Below are 26,962 nucleotides of genomic sequence, written 5' to 3' on the forward strand. Positions count from 1 at the left end.
TCTGCTCTTCGCCTTCCATCAACCCGCAATGACCAGGGTGGTGAAGTATGGTGATGGAAGACAATACTATGCACGTCTGCGTACACAAACTACAAGTACTGTACCTGTACAGTTCAACAAAAATACAAAGATCCCCTGTGTAGCCTTAACAGACTGTTGGGGCAAGTTCTGTTAGCGAGGAGCACTTATCAAGGCCAGAACAGCACACGAGGGGGTTCGTGACCAGCACCACGCCCGGCCGCCTTTGTCTCCTCGTGGCGATGTTTACTACACACCGCACCAGGTACTCGTTTAAGCCTCAGTTGACCCTAGGGGAGGACCAGGACCGGATCAGACAATCGCCAGCGGTGTTGGGCGTGAGCGGGAATCGAACAGCGCGCTAACCGCTCCGCCACCGCTCCCCACTCATCCGCACTCAGAGGTTCCTCCCAAGCCCACCTCTCACGCCTCTCCCAGGTGCCCCCCACGCCTCAAGGTGCCGAGGTGCCCCCCACGCCTTACCGGGGCGACCAGCGCTCACAGCGGCGAGCAGCGCGGCGCAAGCGAGCAGCCCGCGGTAGCTCTCCATGACTGAACGCGGAGGAGCGGCGCCTCTCACCTCGCTCCACTCCTCACTCCTCCCTCAGGGCACTCCTCACTCCACTCCTCACCCTACTCCTCCCTCCCTCCACTCCTCCCTCACGACACTCCTCGCTCCACTCCTCCCTCCCTCCCTCCACTCCTCACCTCACTCCTCCCTCCCTCCACTCCTCCCTCCCTCCCTCCACTCCTCACCCCACTCCTCCCTCACGACACTCCTTGCTCCACTCCTCACCCCACTCCTCCCTCCCTCCACTCCTCACCCCACTCCTCCCTCACGACACTCCTTGCTCCACTCCTCACCCCACTCCTCCCTCACGACACTCCTCACCCCACTCCTCCCTCACGACACTCCTTGCTTCACTCCTCACCCCACTCCTCCCTCACCCCACTCCTCCCTCACGACACTCCTTGCTCCACTCCTCACCCCACTCTTGCCTCCCTCCACTCCTCACCCCACTCCTCCCTCACGACACTCCTCACCCCACTCCTCCCTCGCCCCACTCCTCCCTCACGACACTCCTTGCTCCACTCCTCCCTCCCTCCACTCCTCCCTCCACTCCTCACCCCACTCCTCCCTCCCTCCACTCCTCCCTCACGACACTCCTCCCTCCCTCCACTCCTCACCCCACTCCTCCCTCACGACACTCCTTGCTCCACTCCTCACCCCACTCTTCCCTCGCTCCGTGTCCGCGCTCTCACCCCTTGGGGGGGTGCCCAGGGCTGTTCCCCGCCCCGGATCGGCGGCGGAGGGGGGTTTGCATCCCTGGTCGACTCAGCGCCCGCAGCTCCGTCGGTCGCCTGCATCCACTGCATGGACGAGGACTTCTGCGAAACGTCGCCACCTCTCTGCAGGGTCGTGCTGCGATTGTAACGACCCAGCCAGAATCCGCGCGGGTTTCACCCTCCACGGCTGACACCCCCCCTACCCCCAAACTCAGACGCATTCCTTCACGAGGCTGCCACTCCATTATTAACATTGACCCTTGTCCTTCAAGTATGTTCATTAAACTTATTTTGCACCGTGCGTAGCTGTGGGGGCTGACGCCCACCTCCTCTCCCCCAACCTCCTCCTCGGCCACTTCCAGCCGGGCCCCCGCCGATCGGGTGATTGCCCCCCCCCCGCACCAGCGCCCTCTGAGGGACGTGGAGAAGCGGCTGGCTCACCACCGCCCGGAGTTATCCCACACATTCCCCACGTACACCACCCCTAATGTGAAGGTGGCTGCGTGCACGCGCGTGCCCGTGCAAGTGCACGTCGCCCACCACGGCTAGCGCTAAAAATAGCCGTATGAATATGCACGCGCGCCCCTCCCCCCTCCTCGGAGGGATGAGGGTACGAGAGGTCTCTGCCTGGGGTCGAGTCGTAGCAGCGCTCGCCAGTGTCCCTCGGATGCTGCGAGCGACTGGGAGTTGGACCGGGCAGCTGAACGGCTGCAGAACCACTCAAGGTTGTTTCCACTCCCTCCTTTCATGCCCTCGGAATCCAAAGATCCAGGGTCACGTTGTGTTATCCTGCACGGCCAATCGAGTGCCTACCTTTCGATTTTAAACCGATGGGCCGCCCTTACCTGGAGCCGTCCTTCCAGAGCACCTTCACCCATTGTTTACGCACCCGTCCTCCCCACCCCAGTCACAACCGGTTTGGTCGGGGTGGCCGTCTCGCAGAATACACAGCTGCAGTCGGTCCAGGAATTTCCCTCCCACCTCCTCTTATGCGCTGCTCGCTAAGTGCTTGCCCTCGAGACCCTATCTCCCTGTGCTGTGAGTGTCCCATTGCGGTTAGCCCGGTGAGCTTCGTCGCGCCCATACAATTTTAAGCCAATTCACAGGGCCGCAATGCAATTTGGCCTGGGGGAGGGCCAGCCAATCTCCTGGCACTGGGAAACCGTGGGACATCCCCGCTAGGGGCCCCTCGGGTAAAAACCCATGGTATCAGGTGACTCCCCCACGAGACCCTACGTGGGTGCGTGTGTGTGTTTAGTGGGGGTGTGCGTGCGTTCGTGTTGAGGGGTGCGAGGGGATGGCAGCGCCGGCGGAGTTGCTCCATTGCTGTGGCACCACATAGCTAAACCGTGCTAATCGGAGGTGTGGGGGAAGGACTAACTAAAAACAAAAAGCAGTTCGAAAGAATTGAGTTTTCAATTCAGATTTTAAAATGCACAGCTCCAGTGTCTTCCCTAATATCGGAAGAGAGTTCCAGACGGCCGCAGAAGCACATCCGAAAGCGCGCGATGCAGTGACGGACCGTCTTTGTTCGAGGGTTAACCCTAAGCTGCTGCTAGGATGACCAGAGTTCACGTGATGGTTCATGCTCCTTAACGAGTGCAGCAAGGTGGTGTCGTTCATTTGTGGCAAGCATGCCTCTAGCAACACGTCCTGCCGCGGCCAGACTACTTTTCTGAACAATTTGAACGTCATCCGTCAGCAGCCGCTGCGTGCGTGCGATCTCGAGTTCGTGCTCCCCTATCTGGCTAATTTCAAGCACGCATCTATCTGTGCGTGATTATCTGCGCAATCAAGTTTTTGTTGTGGTTTTCATTAATTGCCGTGTCTTACACATTGTCATAGAAGTGGTTCTATGACAATGTGTAAGTGGGGGGTACGAGATGCCCTTTCTGGGGGTACGCGACATGGCCAGATATCTTCAGAAGGTAAATCGAAACACAAATTAAGCACGGGGACGTAAGTACAACTTACTTTGTTTCATCAAACCCTGTTTTTTATTAACATTATACAGTTTTGTAACGATTGAGAAACAAAGGGGTGCAAGACTGCAGTAACGTACTCTTTGGTTCTATTCGGTAAAGTCACATAGGTAAAAAATGAAACAAATCACGTGACTTTTCCGAATAGAACCAAAGAGTATGGATCCTTGCAGTCACGAAAGCTTTAAATCTAGAACTGCAGTAATGGTTAAGGAAACCCCCATTATAGAAGAAAGTAGACGCGTCGACTCAACACTTTGTTCTTTAAGCACATTGGTGGCACTTGTTTGACCCGGGCAGTCCGCTGTTTGGCATCTGTATTGCGGAGGCAGGAGTTGATGCGATGCTCCACCAAGAGAACACGTTCGGTCATCGCATTTCAACGATGCCGCCGCCAATAAATACGATGCTGTGGGGAAAACGACACTGTGCAAAACCAAGGTGCGGTTGCAACCGTTTGTAATGTATGCACATCAGGTATCTATCCATGTGTAGTGACATAAATGGTGTCACTACTGTGTAGCGACAGTACCGAGTGAAGAGTGGTACTGTATGCGTGGTGCCGCTCTATTGCACCAGTGTATGGCACGGAATGGCTCACGAGAGGGCACGGTCCGGGTGTCACTGAGGTCGGGTGAGGACATATCCTGCGAAAACCCGCGAGAGCACGTGACTGGACGAGGGGGCACGGGGACCCCCAGGAGGGGGTGAGCGGGCCACATGATGTGGACCCAGACCCTCCGCGAAGGATCGAGAAGGGCGCGTGACCAGGGGCGGAGCCCGGTCACACCACAGGAGATATAAGCCGAGTCCCGAGAGGGAGCGTGGCTGTTCAACCCGGAAAAGAAGTTACCTTCTTCGATCCTCGCTCTTCGGTCGCCGCACACGACAACCCGACGACGTGTTGGCTGTTCTGGTGGGTCAACTCTGGGAATGAAGCCGCCATCTACGATCCTCGGTCTCCGGTCTTCGCTCGTGGACCAGGCAGCCTGTTAGCTGTCCTGGTCCGACTCTTTAGCTATCTCCTCGAGTGTTTGTTAGGAGCGGTGGTCACCACCCTATGCCGTTATCCTGTTAACGTGAAGAGTTACCTGTTGTGTTAGTTAATCAAACGTGTTGCCTCCAAGTTCAAGTGTGCGCCTCAATTGAACCCACTACATATGTAAGAAATAAAGATTACACTTTCAAGTGAATACATATTTCCTAGTGTTGTATTTATTTCCCACCACAAAAGCATGCAAACTTTTATTTTGGAAATTATAACCAAAATTATACCCATACGCTACAGTATAAAAACACGCTGTTGGACAGCAACAAGTTAATCTTGCACCAACATGAAAAAAAAACGCTTGATATTAATGTGAGAAGAATGTGGGAACTTATTCGTTTGAGGTCGATTTGCCTCGATGCTGTGAGAAGCACCTAAAAGTGTCGTTTATCTCTTGGATACCTCTATGCATTGCACACTAGATCGGAAGAAGCAAAGCGTGCTAACTCCTGTATCTAAATCATTTACAAATTATAATTTTAACATTAACAGCATGACACATCTGAAGGTTACAATGTTACATTTGAAAATGACACTTAACAACTTGGTCAAACAGACATACGTCTGTAAAAGTTTTGCTATTGCAGTGAATGCCGCTGATATGAAAGGAAAGAATGGCTTGGGAGGAGGGGGCAAATATGGAAATGGTCAAGTGGCTTGGAGGGGCGTCTGGGTGAAAGACAAATTGTGGACTAGCAGCCAAGCACAGGTATCTCTCCGATTCACCAACGTTCCCTTCCTGACATTTCGCGTGAACGCAGAAAAATTACGGACACTTTTCGATCCACGAAATGGCCATGTTAATGCAATTTCACTCCGGCCACGCGCCGTGAAATCGTACAACGAGAAGCACCCCGGGGAGGCTGCGTCGCCACCCATCCCTGACAGCGCCACGGTGTCCCTGCAGTCCAGCAGTAATGCCTCCACATCCCCTTGCCAGTTGTTCCAACATTACACATCTTTTGGCGAGTTCCCCGAAAAGCTTTTTGTTTTAAATAATTCAGTTTTAATAATCACGTTTATTATACGTATTGTGAAAAGTGATAAAGGAGTATATTTTTAGGTTAGAAGTAGAGTGGAATGACTGTCAGAAGCACAAACATGCAAATACAGGCGTCCCTCGCGTAACGTGTAACAAGCGTTCCTGAAAAACAGCGCGCAAGTCGAATTGTGCTGTACGAAGCCGATTTTCCCATAGACATACATGTTATAAGCGGGAGTGCATTACCGAAGAAAACTTAAGTATAATTTAATTGAAGTATTTTAGCCCTGGATTTACAAAAGAAACCATGTATAAATGTAATATTTAATAATATTAATATTACAAAGATTACTTAACAAGGAGTTTAACAATAAGATAACTAGGATGGAAAAGATTACTATTTTGAATCTCTATAATTGAAAAAACATTTTTCTTTTTCACAATTAATTGTTACAATGTTTTTTTGTTTCTTGAGCGCGTAAACTGTGCAATGCAGAGCGTAAGTGTGAAGTTAAAAGACGAATCACGTAACTGCGAATTTTCGCTATGGGGGGGTGCATTACGCAAGGAATACCTGTACAATAATGCCAAAAGCTATAAATACATTAATGCCTCCGTGCAATTTGGATACATTAGCTGGTGTCATGCAGATTTGACATTTTACATTGATATGATTTCATTCTTTTGTTAAATAACTATACCGCTCCTCTTTATGCAAAGGACTTGGAATATATCTTAGCAATAACTCTCAGGTGCACCTACATGAGAGTGTTATAAAGTTTCATTCAGGGCTTATCAGGCGACAGCTACATCTGGCTGTCGCCTAATGAAGCTAGTTGTAATTACTGGCGAAACGTCATACTTGGTTTGTAAATGTTGTGGCTTCGCTCTCCAATACACCGGTGTGCTGTACTAGTGACGAATTGGCATGTTCTGTTTACATGACAACCCTGACTAGTTGGCTATGTCGGGTGGTGGCGGGTTTAACGACTTGACCGAAAGAACCAAGAACATGAATCCCTGCAGTCACAAAAGCTTTAAATAAAACACATATATGTTTACGCGATCTAACCCAAAAACCTCTATTATGGATGATATTGGTCGTGAAAGCCTACGTGTTAAACTTAAAAGCCAGTTTGCTGGGAAGTGAATTCCAAGGCTTGGGGCCAGCATACAAGAAGGCACGCTCCCCACACTTGTTTTTTACGTCACTGTTTGGTATTTACAGGAAAATGTATTACGAGGAGAAACAGGAATCAGAATTAATTTTAAACGTGCTCACGAATATTTACACGCAGTGCGACAAGCGTGAAGGACCTGCATAGCTTGGAGCTAACTTTTAAAAACCCTTGCTCAAGCAGGGTTTTTAAAAGTGCATGGCACTGTCGTGAAGGGACAACGCAGGGCAGCGGTGAGATTACAAGGAACCATCGTAAAAAAAACCCCCAAATAATCTTCTGATGGAAGCCAACAAAATATCTACACAAAGAATTACAGCTCGTAATCAAGAATGTACAAGGTACAGTGCACCGATAACAAGGAATGGCATCCTTCTGTCACTTTCACCACCGTCATCTTCTCATATCTGTGCTGATGATCGTAACATGTAGTTTAGGTTCAAGGTTTAGATGCCTGCGGGAGAGAGGAACAACATTTTACGTTTATAATTATTAAGTGTATTTACCAAGGAAAGCCTCACTGGCTCTCAAAACTCTTTTTTAGGAGGGTCCTGTCAAGTTTTTTGCAGCAGCTGCTGCGTGCAAGCCGAATTGAGTGAATTGTTTTTCAGCATTGGGATGGTTGGCTAATACCAGTCAGTTTTTTTAGCTTTGTGAAAAAAACTAGAGAACCCCATGCAGAACAGGGGGAGAACAAGGGTTTTTCTCCAGGTTCTCTGGAGGAAATACTATAATTCCTTTACAGTTATCACACAATGCCACCTGCCACTGTGGTGAGGATTTGGAATAATAATAATTTCGGAGACAGTTCATGTTATTTGAGCATACACAGTTAATATTATGGGATATGTGCAAAGCCAATTCCCAACACAATGTTGATCCCGTGACTTATCTGGATGTGTCTACCATGGTTACACGTTAACCAGAGTGCAGCCTTGTGGTGCTGGAGCGAGTGAGTGAGCCCACGTGGGTGTGCGGGCCAAGTGCCTGCGTGGGGTTTAGTTGCATTATGTTAATCCGTGGGAAATCTCGTACCTTGCTGGAAGGAGATTTCTTACGCGACATGGATTGGCGAAGGCGACGGATGATCGGCCAGGAACGCTGGACACAAATGGATACGCGCTCATTCATATGCACTCGTATACCATACAAGCAGATGACACACAGCTCATGACACCATCCATGACGTGATGCATTGGCAACAGATCTGAAACGAATATCTTCCAGTAGAGAAGGGAGAAAGAGGGAGAGGGGGCGGGAGTAGAAGCTGCATCGCTGTAAAGCGAGGGGGAGAGTGAGGTTGCCGCGCGCAACGCGTACCTGGGGATGGTCATCTCGACGCGGCGACGCCCGGGGCGGCGGCCTCTCGCGGGGGGTGGCCGGTACCACAAAGCACATGGTGGCCGACTTCTTACTCTGTGGGAAGCACAGGGGACAGCAGCGTGGCACCGTCAGCGTGACGTAGGCTGTCGGGCAATACGCTCGCGTTGGATCAGCTTGCGAATGAGCAAGAGGCGTAACATTCACGGAAATCAACAAGCAGAATAATTATCCTCACTGTGTCCCAACACTCTTTTTCAGGATGGTCCTGTTGCTGCTGTGTAATCCCATTCGAGCAATATTTGGGAAATTTTTCAGCAATACGATTTGACCAATACTATTTACATTGGATGTTTTCTTAACTCTGGGAGGAGACTGGAGAATCTGGAGGAAACCCATGCGGAATCGGGGGAGAAGGTACAAACAGCACGTAGAAAGTCAGCCTCGTTGGGAATTGAACCCAGGTCCTTCTTGCTGCGAGCACTGTACCACCTCCCTGCTAGGCAAGAATCACCGAATAGCTCCAGCTGTTGATAATCTGTAAGAGTTGCATATTTTGGGCTCTTAACAATTCAGCCCCGGCATAATTAAACAAAATCGTATAATTTGGGGTTTGTATACTAATCATGAAAAAACATGGTAATAAGTCAGATGGTGAAGTTTGTTTGACTTTTGTGATTAGGTAAGGTGTGATGGATCAGGGAACTGATGACGTGCCCAGATATGTATTAGTTGACATTCTCTTGAGCTTCAGAGCTTGAGACCACCAGTCACATGATGTTCAGTGTCTTAAGTAAAATACTAACTTAAAGCTTTCGTGACTGCAGGAATTCATATTCTTTGGGTCTTTCGGTAAAGCCACGTAGATAAAAATAATAACAATATCACGTTTCGATCGCAACACAAGCAATCGTCATCAGGTGAAAAAAATATATAGCGGGAGAGCTGCTGAGGCAGATATATATTTTTCCTGCCTCAGCAGCTCTCCCGCTAGATATTTTTTCACCTAATAACAATTGCTTGTGTTGCGATCGAAACGTCGTGATATTGTTATCCTTTCTATTATTTTTTCTATCTACGTGGCTTTACCGAAAGACCCAAAGACTATAAAATACTAAGATGTGCGCATCTACCAATGCCCGCTCATGCTCCACGAATTGCACTGGTCACATGGCACATAGGGGGACAGCGCGAGGGCCATGCGGTGGCTTAAATTGACACTGACCACGACGACCTCTGGACCTTATGCACAGAGCTGCAACGTTACCTCCGGTGAGCATTCTGTGTTGTGGCCGATCCCAGATTTCCGTTTTCGCATGTCCGCATTTGCGTCGGCGAGCGCGGGGCGGAGGAACATGCGGCGTGCTGTCATTTCTGGTTTTGCCGTGCACAGATCCTCACCCGGCATGAATGTCTGTTACACACGTGTACACACACACACACAGCCGAAACATGTGTGTGCATTTCCATCACGTACGTTCAAAACTGCACAAGCTTGTCACTTTGTTGTAAACGATTACCACTGCACGTGTGCATTTTTCATGGTTGCCTCCTCCTTATTGTGGGTTTTGTCACATGCAAATAAATTCAAAGAATTGGGCCTCCCCGAGGCTTTCCTAGGTAAAGGACTACGAGTATTAGTGTTGTGATAGCTATGGGCATCTGTGATATCTTGATGAGAATAACTGTCTAAAAGTGCTCCACTGCAACTCACCTCCACTTTCAGTGGGTAGCAGGATCGCAGGTGAGGCAGGGTTGCTTGGTTGCGCTTTCCCAATTCTTCCTGACGTAGCAAATGGTCGTTTCTGGTGTCGCTTTTCTCAGAAAAGTCCACCTTGCAATTGACCGGTGGCTGGTTTTCCTGCAAACCCTCCGTGTAGCAAGCGCTAGTCCCCAGTGCTGCTCTGGGCTGCCGCCGAGGCAGAGCGTGCGCGCCAAGTCCCTGGCGCTCAAGTTCATCCCATTCGGCTTCTGGGTCTGGCTCGTCTACGCAGCTCATGTAATACGATGCATTTCCTGGAAAACAACGCACGGATAATTGATGCAAACGCTGCTGTGCAATGTGTGCATTTCATAATCAATATTTTTATTCCGCTTGATTACCCAGAAAAGCCTTGCTGCGTCTCAAGACTCATTTTCAGGAGGGTCCTGTCAGGTTTTTGCAGCAGGGGTGACGTTGCTTTGCGCAATCTCCATTGAGTTATTTGCGGTAAATTTTTAATAAAGTTTGGAAAATTTGAACCGTGCCAGCAGCACATAATGGCCTGCTCATTTCGAACGACGTCACGGGATCTTAAACGTCCGCTATGAGGCAGACGGCGCACATTTTATGGTTAATACTCCCGTAGTTATAACCAGGGCGGCCTGCCAGATTCGAATAAGAGGCCAACGCGCTACCGCTGGGCCGCGCCATTGGCCCCGCTACTGCGATCACGAGCTTCTCGCGTGCACGTTCCCACCGGGGTGCATGTGGACGACCTGAAGGAGAGCGCATGACAGCTCACCCTTGCGACGCCGCGTCGTTGGCGGGGCCTGCAACTGCTCCAGGTTGCGGCCATCGGTTCCGTGTGGACCGAGGGGCCGGTAGCCAGGGAGGCTCCGCAGGCTGGCGTCGGACAAGCGCCCAGACCTCATGTCCTGTACAAACAGCAGCGGTGTCCCCACCAGTTACTCGACACAAGCTTCACACAACCCAATAGTATCGTGCTGCCAGTTTACAAGTTTGTTTGGTTTAGTGTTACGTTTAAAAAAACAGGACCGTTATTTCGATTGAACATTACATATATAACACGTACAATTTCACAACCAAAATTACGGTTCATAATTGCTTTTTGGCTCAGGGCCACATAATAATCTGGCCCAATTTTTGGTGCAAGGGACCCATCACCACCCAATATAGCCAAATTAATTTTGTAACGTACGAGCGTCTAATGTTCCAAATTGGTATTGTTTCAGCTCACCGGTGAGTTGAACAACAATCCTCACAACCAGATTTGCAGGAAAAGTTATTCAACTTACCGGTGAGTCGAAGCAATAATACCTGCTGCAATAAACCATTATACACGTGACAATTGTAATTATTTGGCTGTGTCAGGTGGCAGAGGGTTTTACGTCAAAAAAGTTTGGCCACATCATGATGTGTCCTAACCTAAAATCAACTCTGAATCGTCCTCTCTACGTTGTAATTTCTCAGTTCCAGTACCTCAAGCTGCAGGGAATTCTGGGAAGTGAAGGTGTCGAGCGTCACAAACGAAGCGGAGGATGCTGGGAATCCCAGCGACCAGTTGGAAGACTGCACGGGTGTGGGTCTGTCCCCATGGGAGCGCAGCTCGTAGGCTGTGGTGGTGCTGCTGCGCATCGTGGACGCACTGCTTGACACGCTGTCACGCCGACACGACTCCACCTTCTGCAGCACAGGGGGAGCGGCTCGTTACGCAGGCCGATACGACGGGGAGTGTTTTGTGGAGAGATCGTATTTTGGAGTGCCGTGACTGCCGTGCAGGTTCACAGCAGGAGGCAATGTTGTTGCTGTCTATAATCGCCAGAGCGATTTGGAGGTAATTTTCTAATTTGAACGATGCGACATGCAATGGCCTACTCGTTTTTGAATGACTTCACGAGATCTTTACTGCCCACTGTAGCAGATGGCACATACTTATGGTGAATACACCGGCAATAATAAACAAGGCGGCCGCTGAATTCGAACCGTGGACCCCTGCAACAAGCTGAGAACGCACTGCACTGGCTAAGTCACCGCCCCGGTAGCTCTCTTTAGCGATGCACTAGGCAGTTGTATCAATGCAACATGAATACACACCATAGATCTCTATTAAACAGCCAATCGCTCAAAGTCTCGACAAATAGAAAATTGGCACGTATATAAAATATAATTCTGAAATGTAAAAAAGTAAACCGTTAAGTCCGAATTAAAACCAGTAATGTTTTAACCAACATTAAACCACATCGGCAAGCATGGATTAACAATGTAAATGCAGTGAGGGCACTGGCGGTAGAGGCTGAAAGAATAATGTAAAATGAAATGTCTCATCGCTCATGGAAATTGCATCTCACAACTCTGAGGAACCACAGACAGGCGGGAAGGCAGCCATGTGGCGAGCTGCCGCAACCAACAATTGGCCAAACTCTGCAACCCTCTATAAATTCAGATTTTTTTTTTTAGCCGATGAATGATTGTTTATCGATGTGGGAGGAAACCGGAGAAAACCCACACCTGCGAGGGGGAAACACTCTCGCCCATACAAATGGGTATGGCCGCTTGAAGCCCAATGCTTCACAAAAAGCCGTGGTGCAGCGTAGCCACCACCGAGAAGGGCGGGGGGGGGGGGGGGGTGACGTGCGTGCGTGATGTGCAAGGGCGGCTGCGTGCCTTGTTAAGCGTGATGTCGATGACATGCATGGTGCGGCGCCGTGTGGACGACGTGCGCGGCTTCTTCTTGGCCGAGTCGATGACGAGATCCTCGAGGGAGTTGAGGCTCCAGTCCAGAGCCGGAGCCTGCCCTCCCACAAGGGAAGGCCTCGTCTGCAACGGTGTGAAGTAGAGGGTTTCCTGGGAGTACCTGTTGCGCGGGCACACACACACGGCAACATGCGCACAACGCGCACAGCAAGAAGCAGGATGAAGGTTGGCCCTTTGTCGCTGAACGTAAGGGACAAGGCGCCATTCTAGTGGGGGATCGACACAAAGGCTGCACGTGTACTTAGCTCCATGAGAAACTGCCAATGGGGCAGATTTTAAGATCTATTAAAATATTTGTGGGCACTCGGATATGTATGATTTTGCATACCGTGAACTTCTCTTGCGCGCCGAGCGTGTGACCATGCTGTGACGTCTTCCGTCTTCACTTGGAGTTTGTTCCAGATTTTCTTTTGACAAAATCCTTGTATTTTCCACCCCTGTATTAAAATGATCTTCAATTTCACTCACGTTAGCTTGCAGGGTGGCACATTCTTCTTTTGTGAAAATTGTATTACTTGGAGCCATGCCTGTCTCAGTAACAATGTCTGAACGGGCCACGTCAGTTGAAACCTCATACTGCATCGTGGTGTCCAAGTTTTCCTCCATTGTAGCTGCCATAATGTCATCTTCCCTGAAGTTTTCTTTTCCTTTCTCCAAAGCGTTCTTCTCCAATTCCAGATGTCCCTTCTCTTGATCGAAAGAGGAGTTAACGTTTTCCCTTCTTATCTCTGACCTAGCAGTCTTGCGATCCTCGGTGGCTCCTGGGCTGGACATTTCCTGAATTTCCGTGTCGGTTTCTAGATCCTGCAGAGCTTTCAGAGCAGCATTCACCTTCCCTGGGGGAGCTGTGTCCTCCGTCTCGTGATGCTGCGTGGCAGCTTGCCGCGGTTTAGCTGGCACTGCGTCATACATTTCTTGCTCCAATACAACGCTATGACGTTCTACGCTGCTTGAAAGCGCCTCAGCCGCTCGTCTTTGCGTTAACGTATTGCTCGCCTGTTTTGCTTTGCAGACATCACGTTCCTGCTTTGCGGTAGCACTCTCTAAATCTAAAAGTCCCTTTACTTGTTTGGGCCCAGTTTTCTCTTGTTCTAACACTATACAATCAGTCTCTATTAAAGTCTTCAAATTGCTTTTATTTTCAATCATCGCCTTTTGATGCAAAAAATCAGTTCTCTCCAAGGCAAATTTTGCCATCGATTGATCAAGCAAACTCTTCTGTTTTTTTATCACAGCCATTTCTCTATCCAAGTTCGACTTGACTCGCTCGTTCTCGGCCTTCTCTTTATCAAGCGCAACTCTCTTTCGTGCCCAACTCATCTCTTCCTCATCCACGGTCGTCCTGAGTTCAGCCATGTCATGTATGAGCGTTTTCTGCTCAGTGCGCAAACAGGCATTCTCTTGCTCCACTTTATACATCGTTTCACTTTGAGCGGCCCGCTCTTGCTCGGACTTAACCTTGAGGTTGCCTCTGTGCTGATCTAAGGACTCTCTTTCTTGCTGTAACGCTACCCTCTGCTGTTCTAACAAAGCCTGCTCTTGCACCAAACGTTCGCTCTCTGTGGTCCATTTGGCTCTCTCCTGGTGCAGAGCTGCAAGCTCTCGTTTCAGGGTGACTCTCTCTTGTTCTAATGGAGCCACTAAAACGACTCTTTCTCGTTCCCAGATGGCTTTCATCTCCTCTAAAGTTGCTTTCATTTTATCCAGCGCGACTCTCTCTCGCTCAATAGAAACCTTCTCATCTTCCAATAAATCCCTATCTCGCTGCAACTTCACTTTCTCCTGATCTTGTAATAATGTATTATCTTGTACTTTGAATTTCATTTCTTCCAACACAGTCCTTTCTTCATTCAGAGTGGCTCGGAACACAATCTCCTCGAGCTGCAGTGCTGCTTTTAAGCTGTCCGCTTCCATACGCACGCTCATGCTTGCCTGCTCCAGCTCACACAGTCTGTTTCTCTCCTGCTCCAGCGATGCCGTCAGGGTGGTTCGTTTCTGCTCCAGCACGGCCACCTCATGTTGAAGGGAATCTCTGAATACGATTTGCTCATGGTCCAAGTTGGCTTGAACGAGGCGGACAGTCTCTGCTGGGGTGAATGCCTTTTGATTTCGTACAGTGGCGTCGGAATCCTCTTGATCAAGTGGGGAACAATCCTCTTCCATAAAGTCTTTCACTGCAGCAGATTCTTGCATTGGTGCGAGCACGGCCATTTTTGTATCAGCTTTCAACAACACATCTCTCACTGTCTCCAAGTCAGCCTGGTCTCTATCCAAGACATCGTTTGATTGATCCAGCGACACCAGACTTTCCCTCTGAGACAAAGACCGCTCTCCATCCCAAGTGGTCTCCTCTATATTTGTTTTGTCTTTTTCTTGGCATAGTGTGTCCCTTTCACGATGCCCCATACCGTGCTTCCCAACAGATATAAAATAATTATCTTGTGCAGGTTCTGTCCTCTGTTGTTGCAGAACTGCTTGTGCTACAATGCCATTGTCAGCCATGTCGATGTGAGTTCCTTCGCATGCAATACCTTTGTCCAGCCCTAGAATGGCTTTTAAAGTGGTCATCCCTTCCTCCAGGGCACAGATTACGCTGCCCTTTTCATTGCCAGGCATAACCTCTATTTTTTCCAAGGCAGCAACAACGCAGATAAGCGCAGACCTTGCTTGTTCTCGGACATCCACCTCTTGCTGCATCGCAATTCTCTCCCGCTGGAGTGAAGCAGTATCATTTTGATTTGCGGTTATACTTTGGATTATTTTTTCTCTTTCATTCTCCAACAGGACCCTTTCTTGCTCCACCCTTGCCTTCATACCTGATGTTTCTTCCTCTAGTGATGCTTTTAAATAAATAATTTCTTTGGTAAAGCTGGCCTTGCTTTGGTCTTCAATTGCCCTCTCTTTCACCAAGTTGTCCTGCTCTTGCTCTACGCAATTCCATTTTTGTTTGAGAATAATCATGTCCTGCTCTAGCTTGCGTTTTTCCTGGTCCAGTCTCGACTTTTGTTGCCTTAAATTAATATTAATTTCATCCTCCATTGCTTTCAAAGCAGCTTTTTCAAGATTTAATTTATTTTTCTCCTGATCTAATATGGCTCTTTGCTGCGCGATTGAGGCTTCTGTTGTCAACATGTGACCCATTAAAATGGACCTGTTCCCCGCTCCCATGGCTATGACAGCCATTTGCTCTTTCTCCAAAGCAGCCCTCTCTCGTTCGAGGATGTCCCTCTCTTTGCTTAAAGCCACCCTTTCCTGTTGTAATAAAGTCCTTCCTTGCTCCAAAGTGTCCCTGTGGCCATTGTTTTTAAATTCAAAGTTCTCCTGCACGCCACGCGCGATACCCATCTCTCTGCGGGACGATGTGCTGCTCCCTTCCAACGAATTTTGTTTCAAGGCGCTGGACCGTGCCCGAGTGGCCTCCACACATTTGTCTTGAGAGACTCCGGTTTGCTTACTTTCATGACCATCCAATTCTTCCCTGAATGTGACATTGTATTGATCAACCATGGAACCTTCCAGCTCCATTGTGGATTCATTTGGCATGAGATATTTCCTGTCTTTCACTATGAGTGTGCTGCTATCATTGTCCGATACATTATTAAAGTCAGCAGATTGTTCCTCCCGTGAAGATGTGGGAGTGTCATGGCCGTGCGTTGTATTTGTGTGTGCCTTGGCTAAAGGTGGCAGCCCAACGTCAGCTCTCTCCCGTGCCTTCTGACACATGTGCCATTCTTCCATCTGGAACACACACACAGGCACACACCAATCGCACATAAACTTCACAATAAAAGCTGTCAATTAACATAAAGTAATGGCAAAATAACAACATCTGTGGTAGGCTAGGTGCACTGAGTCCACATGGAGGTGAAGACTTGATAATAGATTGCGAGAAATAGGCATTGTGAATTACCAGGTAGCAGTGACTTATAAATACGTCAATTTTAATCCACACTTCACTTTAATTCGTCCGAGTCTCAATGATCTACTCATTGTGATCTTCGCTTCTTCATGTCTGCTAACGGGTGGCCACTTCCAACTACTAGGTGGCATCAGCCACAACCCATCCCCACAACGGCTACTCTGCATACTGCTGGTACCAAGCTCAATTTTGAGTGAGCACAATGAATGCGTAAGCCACCTGTAGGACCTCCGACATGACCTCCCCGGGCGGCAGGTTACGCTGCTCCTTCAGAGAGGCTTCCTTCTCTGCCAGCGCTCCCAGCTTGCCCTGCAGGATCCGCACAGTCTCCTCCAGCGAGGCCTGTGCACATCGTGTGAGCGGTGACGTGGCCCAGCGGTAGCAAATTCGCTGCTTGCTGCAGGAGTTTGCGGTTCACATCGGTCAGGTCATCCTAGTTATCACTGCGGGTGTGTTGCCCGTACAAACACTACGCGCTGTCCACTTCACAGTAGACGTTAAAGATCCCTTGTCATCATTCTAAACGAGTAGGCCATTATGTGCCGGTGTCATGGTACAAATTTTCCAAAGTTGAAATTAACCAATTGGGATAACACATAGCAACATCACCCTCTACTGTAAAAACGTTGCAGGACCTTCCTGAAAAAAAGTCTTCAGATTCAGGGAGGCTTTCCAGGGTAAACAATTATAAGTCATAAATAATACTTGGATTCTGGACTATGACTAGGAGTAAAACTTAAAACTAGGATGAAGAATATTTGAGATCACCCACGTTAAATCCTAAACAATAATTAAGATCTTGATTTGAAGCTTTCGTGACTGCAGGAATCCATACTCTTTGGTTCTTTCGGTAAAGTCACGTAGGTATAAATAAAATAAATCACAGCATTTAGGGTGCACAACAAGTGTCCGTCATCAGGTGGGAAAGCATGGTTTGCTGCCGAGGCAGACTGTTTAAAAACCTTTTTTTTTATACCTACGTGACTTTACCGAAAGAACGAAAGAGTAATAATTAAGATTCATAATACTGGCTGCGAAAACCTGTGTGTAACGTAAACCTAGGCTTGCACTTGGCCATCAGCATGTTCTTGACATCACATGTACGACGCTTCAATTCTAAGAGAGTGTCAATTACATTTCTAGTCGATTAATCAACTTAATAGTCCCAGCTCCAAACACAATAATCACCATGAACCAACGGGGCCATTACTCAAGTGGGGCTAAGAGGGAGTGGATAATGCTGATGGCTGCCTTACACCAGGCTTCAGACAAAAGCAAGCCTAGCCTTACCTTGGCCAGCCATCAGCATGTTCCAGAAATCATGAGCAAGTACCACAGCGTTTTCACAGCAGTTCTGCCTTATATGTGTGTTGAATCTGGGCAGAATTGAGGGGAATTTGTTTGCATCACCATGCACATTTTTTACTTTATTTCACAAGGTAAGGCCCACTAAGCTGTATAGCACTTATTCAAAACCGTCCTGGCCACAAATGATAGCTCAACAAATTGGCTTATAATATCGAAATGTATAGCAGCTACATAATTTAAATGCGTCTTTTTAAAGGAAAAAAACCAAAGGACCTGGAGACAAATCCACACGACCACGGAGAGAGACCACGCAAATTTCAAATATACAGGCGTCAGGGTTGGGATCGAACCCACGACCCCTCTATACCAAGCAAGGTAGTTAACATCTCGCCACTGTGGTACATATCACAGTGCATGTACCTTGCTGTTGAGCGCCTCTCCCAGGGCCTCTTCGAGCCGATGGATGCGCACCTCTGCTTCCGCGTGCCTCTGCTCCGCACTGCGGCTCGATTCCTCAAACAGCGAGCGACATTCCGCCAGGTGTGTGCAGCTCTCGCGCACCTGCACACTCGTGCAGCAGATGTGCACGCGGCTCAGCAACCCCGCCGGCTTCCAGCATTCAACCACCAATCAGCGGTGACACCACCGCCGGATGGCAAGTTACCATTCTTGGATGTTTTAATCGAAAAGAGACCAGATGGCTCAATGGGACACTGTCCACAGGAAAGCCACCCATACGGATGCCTACCTAAAACCGGACTCCCACCACCATCCATCCCAGAAGAATTCCCTCATAAAAACTCTACACCATAGAGCTCGTTGTATGTCCGACCAACATCACCTCGCCAGTGAACTGGAACACGTACACCAAGCTCTCAAGATGAATGGATATGAAGACTACATAATCCGTAAAGCTATCACCCCAGCCATTGGGAAAGAACCATCTAAGGACCCAATCAAAACCATCACCTTGCCATACATAGCAGGAGTCACTAAAGAGATTTCCAAAATCATGAGCAAACACAAGATCCAGGTTCGATTTAACACAGTACATAAAATTCGTGATCTGATCCCATATGTGAAGGATGTGATCCCTGACATGCAATACCCCGGCATCGACAAAATAAGCTGTGTCTGCGGCAGTAGTTACATTTGGGAAACTAAGCGACATGTCTCGGACCGTGTTCATGAACATAAGGCAGATCTGAAACATGGTAGGACCAATACCTCGGCCGTGGCTGATCATTGTTTTAATGCGGTGGGCTCACACGAAATTGATTTCTTGAAGACGAAGGTACTTTTCAAGCCCACTGACTATCAACAAAGATTCGTTCATGAAGCCATCCATATATAGAGACACAGACACAATTTCAACTGAGAAGATGGGTACAAACTGAGCAATCATTGGAAGGACGTTATCAACCAGTTTAAGTTATTCCCATCCTACCACCTTCCGATGTTAGTTGTCACTTCGCGCGCCGACCCCTTGGTTGCGGCTCGGCGATCTGCCATTAACATGCTAATCTCTCTTTAACATGATCATTTCCATCTGGCAGCCCATAGATTGGTGGTAAACGATCCACCGCCAGGCGCGCTGCCGAACACTTACAGTATCAATGGCTGCTGACATTTGGGCTACGCCCATTTCAAACCCTTATAAACAGTTTCCCTTGGAAGCTAACCCCCCTTTTCCTGAAAACGACCGCTTGCGTTGCGATCGAAACGTCATAATTTTCTGTTATTTGTTATTATTTTCTTTGAATCTATCCACGTGACTTTACCGAAAGACCCAAGAATATGAATTCCTGCAGTCACGAAAGCTTTAAGTCAATAATAATCCTCACAACCAAAATTTTGCTATTAAATACTTTTCATTTGACACTACATCAAACATCACCAGAACAAAATCCAGGAAGTCAGAATTGTTCTCAAACTTACCGGTGAGCTGAAACAATAATTGGCGCGTTGCACGCTTATACAAGGAATAATTGGTTTGGCCGTATTGGGTGCAGTAGGGTTGCAAGGGCACAGATTGGGTTGGATCAGCGGTTAAGAAGCTCTCCAGCGACATTTGTTTTTTACTCATTTTGGCTAGGGTTAGCTTGTGGGCTTACCAAAACTGTGACTGAGACAAGTGCGCAGTTCGGGAAAGAAGCGCGGACGGAAGTAGTAAATAAAATAATGGGGGGGGCCACGCGCGGACTCACCGCTCACCTCCTGCTATGCGGCCCAATTTCTAACAGTCCACGGACCGGTACCGGTCCGGGGCCCAGGGATTGGGTACCCCTGGGTTAGATCATTACCTGGCCTAATCCAGGCCCAGTAATGAATACTGGCTGTGTTAACCACTGCGTTAAATTATAGTTCATGTCGCCTGAACTCTGGCAATGTTTCCTAGGAAGAGGCCAACTTGGACTGGTCCCAACAAGTTACAATACAACAGACGCAGCGACACAGTCCCATGCAAGCAACTTTCTCCTTGCATCACACATCCCTAACAAGGTCTCAATGTGCGTGTGCCTACATTTTGGTTTCTTTCACGGCCGGAATGAACACTCACCTTGGAAGACAGCTCACCGTTCTCCTCGGCAAGTTGAGTCAGTCTTTTTTCCATCAACTCATTCTCCTTCTTCAACTCCTGGCATTGTTTCACAGTCACAGACAACCTGCGTTCATTCAGATGGGCAGAAAGGCAGTTCATGAATTGGACTGCTTTTCACGTGCACATGCAATACGTAATATAAGTATCTAATATATTGTGCGTGGCGAGTTGTGGCAGCGTGTGGGATAGAAAGGTGTGCTGGAGATGTACGAGCTAAAGGGTGATGATGGATGTCTCGGTTGATGTAAAATAACTAACTTTAGTATGACTTTAAATTCAGATGCAGCCATAGATCAAATTAGGTATTCAGCGCAGCCCTAGTTTTTTGGCAAGACTGTAAATGGAATGTTTTAGGCAAAGCCTTTTCTAATAAATAAGACATTCTACATACCAGCACATTTATTGTGCACAAGATAAAATGCATCCATGTGGGGAATATCAGCAAAGGAACATGGAGTATGAAGTTAAAATAGGAAAAATGGTGTCTCCTGCTTAATGAAAGGAGCAGTGCTTATCTCTAAGAAAAGCCATCTCGGGTGTGGACCAATCAATTTCAAGGACAGTGCATATCATTATCAGAGTTGTCTCTTTTTGTATGCATTTTGACTGCTTGTGTTGTGGTTATTGCAAACATGATCCCTTGTATAAAGGTGTCAGTTTTGGTGCCAGATAAAAGGGTAAAAACCAATTACTACTACTACTGCTTATCTCTTGTTTATATCCAGGAACCAGCGCTGGAAAGTGTGTGGACAGTGAGGTGGCCCAGTGGTAGTGGTAGGATCGCCACTTGACAGAGGTTTGTGGTTCGAATCCGGTAGGCTGCCCTGATTACTAATGCCGTACTAATCATGTAACACGCGCCATCTCCTTCATATTCAAAATGAGCAGACCGTTTTGCGCCGATGTCATGGTGCAAATTTGTCAAGTTAAAATATTACCTGCAAATTACTCTTTTGGGTTTAAACAGAACATTGCTCCCTACTGCCAAAACACAGAACATCGCTCCCTACTGGGAAAACCATATCCGCTGTGATAGCCCTCCGCAAAAGGAATTGCGCGAATACTAAATGTACTAAATTATTATCATCATTAATAATTATCAGTGCTCACAGTATTTAACCTAATCAGAATCTGAATATTTAATTATCCTGGAGAAATCCGATGAGCTATGAAGCTCTTTTTCACAGATGTCCAGTAGGGGCTTCAGGATATTTTTGAAGGACAATATACGGTTAAGGAAAAAAACAAGGTTGTTCCAAAAAAATTATTGTCAGCCTCCCCCACTCACTGCGCCAGGCAATAACTGGTCGAGCGCATACGTAGTGAGTCCAACTGAGTCGCAGACGTCATCTTGGGAGTAACACTATTTATTCACATACAATACGTAACGTAACACAACCTACGCTCAGGTCTCGAATGCCCATCTAACCACGCTACGGCAGAACTAGACACGGTTCGCTATCCCGGTCCAGACCACAAGCTGGGTCCTGGACCGCGTGGCTAGAGGCTTCTTCTCCCCGACATGGATCTTCGAACACCAACACTTTAAGAACTCCGAGCTCCTCACGGAGCTCTCATTATATGCCCCTGGGCTGGGGCTGGCTCCGACCTTAGCCCCACCCACCTTCCAGGCTTCTCGAGCTCCCTCTCGAATGTTCCCGAGAGCTCTTCGGTACTAAGTGACCGCCCCTCGGCCCCCGTCCACCGGTGGCCCCCCTCCAGTATCGTCCGGTCACGTGACAACAGGTCAGCCAGACTATCATGACCCAGGGTAACCCTGGCTGGCTGACGCTCACTCTCGCTCCCTCACTGGGAGCCGGCACCGCACACTGCTCGCGGTGCCTCCGCGCTAACCAGCGCTCGCCCAACCATCGCTGGTGCTGGTACTGCAGACCGCAATCCGGGCTGCCAGCAATGACCACATTACCGGCCGTGACTTCGCAAGTCCCGGCACCACACAGTGACAAGTAGTCACTACACATAGAAGACGCATTGCTGGGGAAGCACGCAGGCGATCCGAGCGGGTGGACAGGGATTAGATGGCAGCAGCACGGCCCGCTCCGATTGGCTACCTCTGTGTTTTCTCGTGTAGCTCGGCCAGCTCGCTGGGGAGGGGCGAGGGAGGGCGCGTCTGCGTGAGCTGCACCAGACGCTCCACTCGTCCGCGGAGCTCTGCCACCTCTTGCTCTGAAGCACAACACACACCACACGTTCATGGACACAGCGTCATTTGCTGGCACGTCATTATTATTATTGCATTTGTATTATGCAGGAAAGCCTCGTTGAGTCTCAAGTCTTTTTTTGTTTCAAAAGGGGCCTGCCACATTTTCACAGTAGGGCAATGCAGCTCTGTGTAATCCCAATTGAGTAAATTTCAGATAATTTTTCACCATTGGGATATATGGCCAATACCAGTCCAACACCAGTGGAGACTAGGCTCTAAGAAAAGCCATCTCGGGTGTGGACCAATCAAATTCAAGGACTGCATATTATTATCAGAGTTGTCTCTTTTGTTTGCATTTCGACTGCTTGTGTTGTGGTTATTGCAAACATGATGCCTTGAATAAAGGTGTCAGTTTTGTGCCAGTTAAAAGGGTAAAACCTATTACTACAGTTAGATAATATTTGTCATTTTTGCTCTTCATGAATAAAATATGCATTAATGGAAACAAGAATGCATTCCTGTATGCATTAACTAATTTATACAAGAATTACAAATATCCACGAAAACATTATTGAAATTTCCAAATTATACATTTAACAAATTACAAATTCAACTATAAACACCCAGAGGCAGATGTGATCATGTTTTATTACCAAGTCAAAATAAAATGTAGTATTCATTATTAATTATTCCCATCGTATACATTATTTATTATATGATTGTTTGGACACCTTTGCATTCAAGAACACCATGCTGCAATGACATGGCACAGCGGGTAGTACATTAACCGCGGTTGGAATCCAGTCAGCCACCCTGGTTATTACTGTGGGTGTATTAGCTATAAAATGTGCCATCTGCTTCACAGTTGGCGTTAAATGTAATTCTCAATGAGACGGCCATTGTGTGCCGGCGTAATGATCCGAATTCTCCAAATGCGTCAAAATTATCTGCTATTTACCCCATTGTGATTAAAAACAGCAACATCGCCTCTACTGTTAAACTGCTGCAGCCTATGTCTGTGAAACACAGCGCCCTTCGTAAAAGCCCTGGGCTAAAAAGTCCGAATACAAAATGTGCGATATTATTCATTATTATTAAGAACGAGACAGAAATGTTTGGCGCAAGCAGGAGGCCTCACCGCTTTGCTTGAGAAGCTGGGACTTGCTGGAGAGTTCGCCTTCCAGCTTCTCCTGCTGCTCCCACTCCTGACGAAGCTGCTGCTTCAGCCTGCGCACCTCCACAGCCGGCTGGTCAAAGAAACTCAGCATGGGAGATGAGGGGGAGCCCGGAGAGCTGAGCAAGCTGGAGGAAGACACGAGCAAACACGATTGCTTACGCCACGTGAAGAAAAATGCACATTTTCAATTTGCTGGCACTCATTTTTATTATTTTATTAAGCATTTTACCCTCAAAAGCATCACGGAGTCTCAACACTCTTTTTCAGGAGGGTCCTTCAAAGTTTTAATAACAGAGGGCAATGTTGCAACGTTGAATCCCAATTGAGTAACTTGCAGGTAATTTTTCAGAAGTGTAATGTTCGTCCAATTCCAAATATATTGCATGCTTTTTTAGCTGTGGGAGCAAACCGGAGAATCCGGAAGAAACCCTTGCAAAACTAAAAGAGAACATACAAACTCCACACAGAGAGGCGCTCAAGTCAGGAATCAAACATAGGCTTCTTGCTGCGAAACAGATGCGCGACCACTGCGCCACCCTGCCACCCGTGTGCTCAAACATTCTGTGCGTGCCAACGTGCATCCCCCGTGTGTGTACGTGTCTGTATTCGGTAGCACCCCACCCCAAATGTTTTCCACTCCCCTTCTTACAAGCATATACAGTGAGGGAAAAAAGTATTTGATCCCCTGCTGATTTTGTATGTTTGCCCACCGACAAAGAAATGATCAGTCTATAATTTTAATGGTAGGTTTATTTGAACAGTGAGAGACAGAATAACAACAAGAAAATCCAGAAAAACGCATGTCAAAAATATTATAAATTGATTTGCATTTTAATGAGGGAAATAAGTATTTGACCCCTCTGCAAAACATGACTTGGTAATTGGTGGCAAAACCCTTGTTGGCAATCACAGAGGTTAGACGTTTCTTGTAGTTGGCCACCAGCTTTGCACACATCTTAGGAGGGATTTTGTCCCACTCCTCTTTGCAGATCTTCTCCAAGTCATTAAGGTTTCGAGGCTGACGTTCGTTAGGCAACTCGAACCTTCAGCTCCCTCCACAGATTTTCTATGGGATTAAGGTCTGGAGACTGGCTAGGCCACTCCAGGACCTTATTGTGCTTCTTCTTGAGCCACTCCTTTGTTGCCTTGGCCGTGTGTTTTGGGTCACTGTCATGCTGGAATACCCATCCACGACGCATTTTCAATGCCCTGGCTGAGGGAAGAAGGTTCTCACCCAAGATTTGATGGTACATGGCCCTGTTCATCGTCCCTTTGATGCGGTGAAGTTGTCCTGTCTCCTTAGCAGAAAAACACCCCCAAAGCATAATGTTTCCACCTCCATGTTTGACGGTGGGGATGGTGTTCTTGGGGTTAAAGGCAGCATTCCTCTTCCTCCATACACGGCGAGTTGAGTTGATGCAAAAGAGCTCCATTTTGGTCTCATCTGACAACACTTTCACCCAGTTGTCCTCTGATTCATTCAGATGTTCATTGGCAAACTTAAGACGGGCATGTATATGTGCTTTCTTGAGCAGGGGGACCTTGCGGGCGCTGCATGATTTCAGTCCTCTACGGTGTAGTGTGTTACCAATTATTTTCTTGGTGACTATAGTCCCAGCTGCCTTGAGATAATTGACAAGATCCTCCCGTGTAGTTCTGGGCTGATTCCTCACTGTTCTCATGATCATTGCAACTCCACGAGGTGAGATCTTGCATGGAGCCCCAGGCCTAGGGAGATTGACAGTTCTTTTGTTTCTTCCATTTGTGAATAATCGCACCAACTGTTGTCACCTTCTCATCAAGCTGCTTGGCAATGGTCTTGTAGCCCATTCCAGCCTTGTGTAGGTCTACAATCTTGTCTCTGACATCCTTGGAGAGCTCTTTGGTCTTGGCCATGGTGGAGAGTTTGGAATCTGATTGATTGCTTCTGTGGACAGGTGTCTTTTATACAGGTGTAGTGTTGACATGGGAGGCAGAGACTTCTTTGTAGGCAACACTGTTTATTTACTCTAAGGTCAGAGAACGTCCCTAACACAGAGAGGTACCGGCCTCTCCCACCCGATAGCCTAGAGGATACGTCCTCATACTTAGTGGGCCCTTACACTATACTCTGCTTAACGGGTACCGCCACTGGGCCGTTGGGACCTGGCACTGACAAGGGCCGGAGGTCGAAAGTCCCAGGGCACTATCTAGATGTCTTGAGTCTTGAGGTGAGTGCAGACTGACTCATGCTGGAAGAGCTGCCTTTTATATCCTTCCTCTCTCAACCGTCCTGTCTCGAGAGGGTCTGGGTCCAACCGTTGACCCCCCCAGCCCCCTCCCTCAGTGGGCTCTGGGCCCCTCACCCCTGGTCAACGGTTATTTTAGTCGTGACTCATACAATACTGCTATGCAGGTAAGTATACATGTTGCGCATAACAATGCGGCTACACAGGTAACAAGCTGAGATTAGGAGCACTCCCTTTAAGAGTGTGCTCCTAATCTCAGCTCGTTACATGTATAAAAGACACCTGGGAGCCAGAAATCTTTCTGATTGAGAGGGGGTCAAATACTTATTTCCCTCATTAGAATGCAAATCAATTTATAACATTTTTGACATGCGTTTTTTTGGATTTTGTTGTTGTTATTCTGTCTCTCACTGTTCAAATAAACCTACCATTAAAATTATAGACTGATCATTTCTTTGTCAGTGGGCAAACATACAAAATCAGCAGGGAATCAAATACTTTTTTCCCACACTGTATATATACAGCATCCAGCACAAGCAGTCGTAGAAATGCGTGGTCACACAAGCGTATTATAATGCGCACGCGTGTGCGCGTATGGCTCGCATGCACAAACTTGTTCATGCTGGAGGAAGCGATTCTTTGGAGGTCCCGGAAGCGAACCCCTGCAGTGTGGCCCAGGGGCAGCGACGAGAGAGGAGACGAGAAGCGTCCGCTGGTCTCCTCGGTGGCAATGGAGAACACGCCGGGAGACCGCACTGGGGGGCACAAACGCCGAGTCAACACAAGTGAGCCATGGCTCACGGCGAAAACCACCACCACTGCAGGTCACAACCCTTCTCTTTCGGCTTCTTCCCTCACCCTGCTCCACTTTGGAATTCCCTCCCATCGGTTCTTTTCCGAAGCTCTAATAATAATGTTGCGCTATTCAAGAAACATGTAAAATATTAAAGCTTCAGGAGCGCTGTTTGTTGCTAGCTACTTTGCGTTTTGGGCCTTTGCTCAGTGACTGCGTAAAAAAAATGCAAACTGTACAACAGCAGAGACAACGTCCGGTAGCCAGCATGGAGTTCACATTTCAATTTTATTTAATTTAACCAGGAGAGAAGTGCAGTGTCGTCAAGTGTTATGGTTAAGCACCAGCGCAATCCTTAAAAAAAGGCATTTGTGCATTTAGAGGGAACTCTGTCCACACAGTAGGCATCTGATACCATGATCGTTTGCATATCTACCAATTCGAGTTTTTGAGAACACGATGGGAAAAAGTTTAACACA

At 47.9% G+C, this 26,962-nt stretch overlaps 2 protein-coding genes across 6 annotated transcripts in view; both read right to left on the reverse strand.

Moving 5' to 3' along the window:
• Positions 1-1,450, reverse strand: part of LOC116947625 (uncharacterized) — a 40,791-nt gene extending 39,341 nt beyond the window's left edge. For 2 of the 5 annotated variants that reach the window (XM_032963589.2, XM_032963588.2), the window contains exon 1: positions 502-659. In XM_032963589.2, the coding sequence (XP_032819480.1) occupies positions 502-568 (67 nt within the window). In that variant the 5' untranslated portion in view covers positions 569-659. Of the gene's footprint in view, positions 1-501; positions 695-1,281 lie in introns of those variants that run through there. The other 3 variants (XM_032963592.2, XM_032963591.2, XM_032963590.2) reach the window with 3 other exon arrangements.
• A 3,032-nt stretch (positions 1,451-4,482) lies between these two features.
• Positions 4,483-26,962, reverse strand: part of LOC116947626 (uncharacterized) — a 39,393-nt gene continuing 16,913 nt past the window's right edge. The window contains exons 8-22 of the mRNA XM_032963593.2: positions 26,304-26,445; positions 23,424-23,587; positions 22,194-22,308; positions 20,080-20,185; positions 17,940-18,080; positions 16,431-16,553; positions 12,621-16,030; positions 12,203-12,392; positions 11,018-11,221; positions 10,320-10,452; positions 9,530-9,831; positions 9,083-9,229; positions 7,816-7,911; positions 7,531-7,596; positions 4,483-6,949 (exon numbers count right to left, since the gene is read on the reverse strand). Coding sequence (XP_032819484.1) covers positions 6,935-6,949; positions 7,531-7,596; positions 7,816-7,911; positions 9,083-9,229; positions 9,530-9,831; positions 10,320-10,452; positions 11,018-11,221; positions 12,203-12,392; positions 12,621-16,030; positions 16,431-16,553; positions 17,940-18,080; positions 20,080-20,185; positions 22,194-22,308; positions 23,424-23,587; positions 26,304-26,445 — 5,354 coding nt within the window. The 3' untranslated portion in view covers positions 4,483-6,934. The remainder of the gene's footprint in view (positions 6,950-7,530; positions 7,597-7,815; positions 7,912-9,082; positions 9,230-9,529; positions 9,832-10,319; positions 10,453-11,017; positions 11,222-12,202; positions 12,393-12,620; positions 16,031-16,430; positions 16,554-17,939; positions 18,081-20,079; positions 20,186-22,193; positions 22,309-23,423; positions 23,588-26,303; positions 26,446-26,962) is intronic.

This window comes from Petromyzon marinus, chromosome 30 (genome assembly GCF_048934315.1).
Source record: "Petromyzon marinus isolate PM22_M1 ecotype Great Lakes invasive population chromosome 30, UKy_Petmar_22M1.pri1.0, whole genome shotgun sequence".
Taxonomy (NCBI): Eukaryota; Metazoa; Chordata; class Hyperoartia; order Petromyzontiformes; family Petromyzontidae; genus Petromyzon; species Petromyzon marinus.